The 8,442-nt window shown below is 47.9% G+C and overlaps 1 protein-coding gene across 2 annotated transcripts; it reads left to right on the top strand.

Annotated features, from left to right (window-relative positions):
- Positions 1-1,279: 1,279 nt before the first annotated feature.
- LOC120995963 (tubulin alpha chain) lies at positions 1,280-8,181 on the top strand. 2 transcript variants are annotated; one of them, XM_040425533.1, is made up of 4 exons: positions 1,280-1,284; positions 5,497-5,719; positions 5,802-5,950; positions 6,989-8,181. In XM_040425533.1, exons 1-4 carry the CDS (start codon positions 1,282-1,284, stop codon positions 7,967-7,969), a joined length of 1,356 nt encoding a protein of 451 aa, XP_040281467.1. In that variant the 5' UTR covers positions 1,280-1,281; the 3' UTR covers positions 7,970-8,181. The 2 variants fall into 2 exon arrangements, with proteins under 2 accessions (XP_040281467.1, XP_040281465.1); XM_040425531.1 differs by lacking the exon at positions 1,280-1,284 and adding an exon at positions 4,279-4,428.
- Positions 8,182-8,442: the final 261 nt, after the last annotated feature.

Raw genomic sequence — 8,442 nt, 5'->3', positions numbered from 1 at the left:
TATCTTGTAACCCTCCTTAATAATCCGGAGGACCTAAGAATTCTGAGATGTTTCCCAATTATTGTAGAAGTATCGGAGTCTGCCTCCTACCCATCTGGTGTCATTTGCTTGACCCCGAGTTGTTGTTGGGGTTGAGCATGAAGTTTCCGCCTCTACCACTCTTCGGATAACTCCATTGGCCTGTCTTTCCTTTCCCTTTGTCCACTCCTACTGTTACTTACAGTTGTTCGTGGTCTACAAAAGGAAGATCTCTGTTTCTTGGGGTTCTCTTCTAGAAAATCATATTTATCTGCTGCCTTTTCCAAAATCTTGTCTAATTCAGGACCAGACATGTGAGCCTGAAACTGAAGCAGAATGTATTCCTATCCATTGCATCTCTCAATTTTGAGAAATTCTCAAAGGGGACATAAATCTTTTAATCGCTTTTGCAACAGGGACATCAATTTTTCAGATTTCTATACACATTTTGGTGTCATCAGGATTGAAGAGAAGATGGTATTTAAACTCCCTAGGGATAAACAATCTTTATTTTATTTTTTTACCAGGAACACTTTTTTTTTTTTTATGATCTGAGATCAATGAACATCTCATCTTTGACTGACAATGGTTTTTGGACCTCTTCAATGTCCGTGGCTTCTGAGGAAAACTAATACTTCTTATCTTCCCCAGAACCAGATATATCCACAGCTGGGATTTCTGAACTGTCCAGCTCACCTTCTGAAAGGTCTTTAAACTCACACTCAGACTCCTCGTGTGAATTAGGCTCGGTGGTGAGGGAGTAGGTGTAGGAGGGGCAGGAGCCTGTAATATCTGCGCCACTGTGGCTTGAACCCCATCTCTGATCACTTCCCTCAATTCTGACATATACAAATATTGTTCCTCTTTAATTAGAGTTTCAATTCAATCTTTGCAGAGGAAGCCTGTACCAATGTAATATTCAGGCTATTAGCTGAGTGGAGCAAGCACAGGGCAGGAAATTCATACCACATTCTCTGCCTGTACCTGCTCTGCTAATGCCTGACATAGCCCATCTAGGCCAAGCTTTAGCAGAGCAGCACTAGTACAGGCAGGAGCAGCAATAGTACAGGCAGGAGCAGCAATGTGCTATGGAGCTCATGCCTGTACAGTGCTCAGTGCAGCCTCAGTGAATCTGTACTCCAACCAGTATATGAGGTTAAGGATTCTAAAGCGCAATAAGTACCTGAACTTTAGGCACCTATTTAGCTAAGAAAAGTAAAAAATAAAAAATAAAAAAATTAAAGCATATTACAAAAAGCAGTGATGGTACGAACTGTTTCCATCTTGAATCTTCTGTAAATGATCCACTTGTTTCAGATTTTTAATATGTACCATTAATTTTTTTATTCAGTATAGATTGGAATAGGAAGACTTCTTATGCAGTAGGCTCCGTCCATGGTGTAGTGACTGTGCAGTGGTATCTCAGCTCAGCAACTATTCCAGTGAATGGGACCAGCACTGGAAACTACACAGGGGGTGAAGCCTTCCGCCCAGAAGCTGATCAGTGAGTTTGCTGGGTGTCAGACCTTCACCAATTTGATACCTATTCTGAGGATAGGTCATCCATATTTAAAGTGCCAGAAAGGCCCATTAAAGGGGTTATCCAGGAATTAATATTGATGACCTATCCTCATGATAGCAGAAAAAAGAGGGTTACAGCAGCATATCCGGTGTCCTTTATTGAAGCAGAAATACGACGTTTCGGCTACATAGTAGCCTTTATCAAGCAAGTAGCCGAAACGTTGTATTTCTGCTTTTTGTACGCACTATAAGGGTCCATTCACACGTCCGTTGTTTCTTTCCTGATCTGTTCCGTTTTTTGTGGAACAGATCTGGACCAGTTCTGTACCCATTCATTTTCAATGGGTCCTGAAAAAAAAATCTGACATTGAGCTGTCCGATTTTTTTCAGGACCCATTGAAAATGAATGGGTACAGAACTGGTCCAGATCTGTTCCGCAAAAAACGGAACAGATCAGGAAATAAACAACGGACGTGTGAATGGACCCTAAGGCTGAGCTGCAATACCAGGCACAGCCGCTATACGATAAAACGATACGATTAGAATTAGACGTGGTGCCAGCACCCGAAATGCACCACAATTTTGACACATTTTGAAAGTAAACTTAGCCAAAAAAATATGTGGTGTCAACTGAGTCTATAGATGTGCCAGAATCATCATCCAGCATCTGCCAATGTGATAAAACTGCAACCGTTAAAGGGGTTGTCCAGCTTTGGGGGTCTTTCTTCCAGACTCCTCCAGCTTGCCCAACCTGCGAAGGGAAGCATACTTACTGTCGGGTCACAGCAATGACATATCCCCCATCAAACTGTCAGGGGGGGGGGGGGACACTAGGAGCCAGAATCCAGTGGCTGGGAGCAGGCTTCTCTCCATAGACCCAGTGAGGTGGGAGGTCTGGCAGAAGAGACCCCAAGGCTGCACAACCCCTGTCTTACACAGTGAGCCCTTGTATTTTGATTATTTTATGGTCCTCTGTTATAAAAAAGCAAAGTGTGAACTCCTGCCATAATCTGACTGCAATGCTGAGCTCTCCCCAGCTGGCACATGTGCCCTTTCATTGCCCTCTGATGACTGGCAGGTCATTTCCTGCCCAGATAAGGGAGGATACCGGGTGTGAGGCAGCGTCCGATGTGGAGATCTGGGCGGCTCCTGCGTCTCTGGATTACAGACTGGCCCGGTGCCAAGCAGAAGGATGCCGCAGTGTGCTCCTGCAGCCTCCGCCTCACATGGCGGCCCAGAGCTGGCCTGGTGATGGAGCCGGATAGCCCTGGATGAGACTGTAGTATGAGGCAGAGAGCCGGACATACCCCGTAGTATGAGGTCGGGAGCCGCACAGCCCCCATTGTATGAGGCCGGGAGCCGCACAGCCCCCATTGTATGAGGTCGGGAGCCGCACAGCCCCCATTGTATGAGGCGGGAGCCGCACAGCCCCATAGTATGAGGCCGGGAGCCGCACAGCCCCCATTGTATGAGGTCGGGAGCCGGACAGCTCCATAGTATGAGGTTGGGAGCCGCACAGCCCCCATTGTATGAGGTCGGGAGCCGGACAGCCCCGTAGTATGAGGTCGGGAGCCGCACAGCCCCCATTGTATGAGGTCGGGAGCCGCAGAGCCCCCATTGTATGAGGTCGGGAGCCGCACAGCCCCCATTGTATGAGGTCGGGAGCCGCACAGCCCCCATTGTAAGAGGTCGGGAGCCGCACAGCCCCATAGTATGAGGCGGGGAGCCGCACAGCCCCCATTGTAAGAGGTCGGGAGCCGCACAGCCCCCATAATATTAGGAGGGGAGCCGGACAGCTTCCATAGTATGAGGTCGGGAGCCGCACAGCCCCCATAGTATAAGGTCGGGAGCCGCACAGCCCCCATTGTATGAGGCCGGGAGCCGCACAGCCCCCATTGTATGAGGTCGGGAGCCGGACAGCTCCATAGCATGAGGTCGGGAGCCGCACAGCCCCCATAGTATGAGGCCGGGAGCCGCACAGCCCCCATTGTATGAGGTCGGGAGCCGGACAGCCCCCATAGTATGAGGCCGGGAGCCGCACAGCCCCCATAGTATGAGGAGGGGAGCCGGACAGCTTCCATAGTATGAGGTCGGGAGCCGCACAGCCCCCATTGTAAGAGGTCGGGAGCCGCACAGCCCCCATTGTATGAGGCCGGGAGCCGCACAGCCCCCATTGCATGAGGTCGGGAGCCGCACAGCCCCCATTGTATGAGGCGGGGAGCTGCACGGCCCCGTAGTATGAGGCGGGGAGTCTGACAGCTCCATAGTATGAGGCGGGGAGCCGCACAGCCCCCATAGTATGAGGCCGGGAGCCGGATAGCTCCGTAGTATGAGGCGGGGAGCCGGACAGTCTCCACATCCCGCGCTGTGATTTATTTCCACTCATGAAGTCACCGCTGCAGTCAGCTCAGCCATCACGCTTCTGCATTGCAGCTGCAGGTGTAACCGCGGACAAGTATTTTATGTAATAAGAAATACTCAGGCGGTAACGTTATCACAGCGCTGTTAATGGACCCTTACACATAAAGCTGAGACTATTAGCGAATACCTTGGGCACACTACAAGCTGTCATACATATTCTGAGTCGTGGTTACTGAGACCCAGGACGGCCCCGCCATATTGGGTACATGAAGATGCATTTGGTGCTTACTGCTTGAGAATCAGCTTCCGCCTCCTAGATTCGTACATCTCGCTTCGGCGCCTCAGCCAATCAGAAGATAGCAGTATCTCATTAATATAACGAAGGTGACGTCACAGCCTGAGCGATATAAAAGCACAGGGCTCGGCTCATCTTCTCCATTCTGTTACTTACATCCACTCGTTGCTGTTGGATAAAGTAACTTTTATTTTATTTTAATACTCTTCTCTGAATCCTCATCTCTCAACATGGTAAGTAGTGGTCCGCTCTGTAGTCTTGGGCGGTGAGGTAGTGGGGAGGTTTTCTGCGGGTTTCCGATGGACGGTAATCTCAGCTGTGATATGAGGCGAGCCGTGCTTAGGACTGATTTATGCGCATCCATCATCAACGGATCTTCCCGTTTTTGAGGGGTAGTTATGGCCGCTTCCGGGGCAGTCTTTTACTATGAGGATAGTCTGTCTTCAGTAGTGATCACACCCTCTCTCTGTAGACAGCGAGGCTGACAGTAGCCACAAATGTCTGGGTGCTAACTCGGAGGATGGTCTGTACTTTCTATTAGATCTAAATGCTGTGGCCAGCCCCTCCAAATCAGGGCGCAGAGGCTGCAGGAAGCCCCTGGGCGTGTAGGACCATCACTGGAGGGCTTGTTGCAGTGCTCCATCACTATCCATTTCATCCTCTGTCTCAGCACCATCTAGTATTATCTGCCTTCAGGGAGCAGCTGTTGGGAGGAGTAAGCCACCAGTGCTTGCTGGGTACTTCTAAAGAAAGCTCAGGATAATCCTGATTCATTTGAAAGCTTATGTTCCTCTTTTGCAGACTGACGATGAAATGTGGGGGTGGGAGGGTGGGATGAGCGCTGTAGATGTCTCTATGTGGAAGCAGAGTCAGCTGACCCTGCAGGAGGAAGGACTCATGGGTGCCACTTTGCGTTTATTGCAGATTAACCCTTTCTAGCTGTACATTGAAATCACAGCATCTATTTCATCTTATGTGAGGCGAGAGTTTAGGATGTTTTTTTCTAGCCTACTAGGATTTTTGACTTGTCTCTATATTATAGACCCGGGATCAGCACCTGCTGGCACTCCAGCTGTTCTGAAACTACAACTCCCAGAATCCTCCTTTCACAAGAGCAGCCAAGTATGTGTGCTTGCTGGGAATTGTAGTTTCACAGTAGCTGGAGTGTAAAGGTTACGTATTCCCAGTATAGATTGAAGGTGGCAGTGCCAGATACTAGAAGGGCATGTATGGCAGAAAACTCCCATCATGTCTATATCTATGCTATCTAAAGAATCTCAATATTTCTTTTTTCTTTGCAGCGTGAGTGTATCTCCATACATGTTGGTCAGGCCGGTGTACAGATTGGTAACGCCTGCTGGGAGTTGTACTGCCTGGAACATGGCATCCAGCCTGATGGACAGATGCCCAGCGACAAGACCATTGGAGGAGGCGATGATTCCTTCAACACTTTCTTCAGTGAGACTGGAGCTGGCAAACATGTCCCTAGGGCTGTGTTTGTGGACCTGGAGCCTACAGTCATCGGTGAGGACATGTGACCTGGCTCCCTCTTAAGACTTATCATGTTTGCTTAGTGACCTACATATATGTATATTTGTCTTTACAGATGAGGTACGCACTGGAACATACCGTCAGCTATTCCATCCAGAACAGCTAATTACAGGAAAAGAAGATGCTGCCAACAACTATGCCCGTGGGCACTACACTATTGGAAAGGAAATTATTGATTTGGTGCTTGACAGGATTCGTAAACTGGTGAGCACATTAGTCGGAGTGGCAATTGTAATATGACCAGTAACCCTAAACATCCAGTGGTTTAGATCTGAGCCACTTGTACAAACTCCTTACAGAGGACCTGTCTCCGCTCCAGACATGTCTGTTTTCAATTCTGGAGCATCTTTTTCATAAAAATCCAAGATGTTCCTCAGTTATTGCTGCTTAGAAGTTTATTGATTAATATTTTAACTAGGTCCTGCAGTGGAGCGTCTGACCCTCTCCCGATCACTGCTGCTAGTGTTACTGTTTAGGGGCTCCCCCCCCCCCTCCAATGGCAACACCCTGTTGTAGATTCACTAATAAAAGTGTCGTTTCATGACTGTTCCCCAGTTATTGCTAAGATAGTCCAGAATTGTTGCATAGAGAATGCAAGTAGTTACTGTAACAGACATGTCAGAAGAGGCGACGGGTCCTTTCAGGGATTCAGAGGCTTAGCAGGACTCAAAATGTGGGTTCAATGACCTAATTAAGTCAGTAAACGCATGAGGTTTGTTGTTTGAATTGTATATTTGTGCAACTATTGTCCATGGACAGTTTTCTACTATTGGGGCATGTCCACATGTGACTGAAACTGTGGATTGTCTGTCCACTGCATGAGATTATAAAATGTCATCCATGTGGTGTGGATGTAAGGCCGAACCTGTGGCAAATTTTATAGTGTGGATCTCTGCTGCAGATTTCGCCTATCACGGTGGATGGCAGAATTGTCTGTTACGTTTGGACATACCCCAGCAGTCATGATCATTTTAAAACCATATTCTGTTTCATTATCTTGCCTACTAGTACCGGGCACCATGGGAACTGAGGTTAGAGTGTATTTACTCTTACATGCTCCGTTCCGGTCTCCTATTGGGTCATGTGATGACCTGCTGATTCACATGCAGTCTGTGTAGACCAGAAGTCTCCATTTCAATGGGGAGAGGGGAATAAACCTCAGCTATTGATACTACTGACCTAAGGCAGTATGTCCAACCTTGCATTGTTTTTAACGTGCCACATAATCTTTTCTCTTAACAGGCTGATCAGTGCACAGGTCTTCAGGGTTTCCTGGTCTTCCACAGCTTTGGTGGTGGGACAGGTTCTGGCTTCACCTCTCTACTGATGGAACGTCTCTCTGTTGATTATGGAAAGAAGTCCAAGCTGGAATTCTCCATCTACCCAGCTCCCCAAGTGTCCACTGCTGTTGTTGAGCCCTACAACTCCATCCTGACCACTCACACCACACTTGAGCACTCTGACTGTGCTTTCATGGTAGATAATGAGGCCATCTATGACATCTGCCGTAGAAATCTAGACATTGAGCGCCCAACTTACACCAACTTGAACCGCCTTATTAGTCAGATAGTGTCCTCCATCACGGCTTCTCTTAGATTTGATGGAGCCTTGAATGTAGATCTGACAGAGTTCCAGACTAACTTGGTGCCCTATCCTCGTATCCACTTCCCTCTTGCCACCTATGCCCCAGTTATCTCTGCAGAGAAAGCTTACCATGAGCAGCTTTCTGTGTCTGAGATCACAAATGCTTGCTTTGAGCCAGCCAACCAGATGGTGAAATGTGACCCACGTCATGGTAAATACATGGCTTGCTGCCTGTTGTACCGTGGTGATGTGGTGCCCAAAGATGTCAATGCAGCTATTGCCACCATCAAGACCAAGCGTAGCATCCAGTTTGTGGACTGGTGTCCAACTGGTTTTAAGGTTGGTATTAACTATCAGCCACCAACTGTGGTTCCTGGTGGGGATCTGGCCAAGGTACAGCGTGCTGTGTGTATGCTGAGCAACACCACTGCTATTGCAGAGGCCTGGGCTAGGCTGGACCATAAGTTTGACCTTATGTATGCCAAGCGTGCCTTTGTGCACTGGTATGTAGGTGAGGGTATGGAGGAGGGAGAGTTCTCTGAGGCCCGTGAGGACATGGCTGCCCTGGAGAAGGATTATGAAGAAGTTGGTGTAGACTCTGTGGAAGGAGAAGGTGAGGAGGAAGGGGAAGAGTATTAAACCAGATCTTGCTACTTTTACAGGCATGTGTTTTACCCATCAAAATGCAGCTAAACACTGAAGCTTTTTAAAACTGTATTGTTCAACCTTTCTAAAGGTTTGACAGATACAGGTATGACAATCTGTTTTTAGTTATTGATTAAAGTTGCTATCATGTCATTATTCCATCAGTGTAACTGGATCAGATCTGGATTAAAATTTTAAAAAACTTATGGGCTCTGACTTTTTTTTACGCTAATGCTAAATTCACATTTAAAGGTAACCTCTACTTTGCTGCCCTTGCTGGTGGGAGCACAGTATAGTGACAAAGTACTGAATACTAGCGCAGAAGTGACAGGCTGCTGAAATCCACAAGTCTAACATTATTGACAGCAGGGACCTCTCAGACCATGTCAGCACTGCGAGAGAGGAGAGTCTGATGAGACTCGTGCCCCCATCCTCCCTGTTAGACATGGGAAAGAAACCTTCTAGTT

The sequence above is a fragment of the Bufo bufo genome, chromosome 3 (assembly GCF_905171765.1).
Source record: "Bufo bufo chromosome 3, aBufBuf1.1, whole genome shotgun sequence".
Classification (NCBI taxonomy): Eukaryota; Metazoa; Chordata; class Amphibia; order Anura; family Bufonidae; genus Bufo; species Bufo bufo.
Note: the sequence above shows the minus strand (reverse complement) of the source record. Positions and strands in the feature narration are given on the sequence as shown.

What these genes read in the sequence shown, in the direction of transcription:
- LOC120995963 (XM_040425533.1), top strand. An exon ending in CCTGGAGCCTACAGTCATCG is followed by an intron (nt 5,720 to 5,801) that starts GTGAGGACATGT and finishes TTGTCTTTACAG; the next exon opens with ATGAGGTACGCACTGGAACA. An exon ending in TTGACAGGATTCGTAAACTG is followed by an intron (nt 5,951 to 6,988) that starts GTGAGCACATTA and finishes TTCTCTTAACAG; the next exon opens with GCTGATCAGTGCACAGGTCT.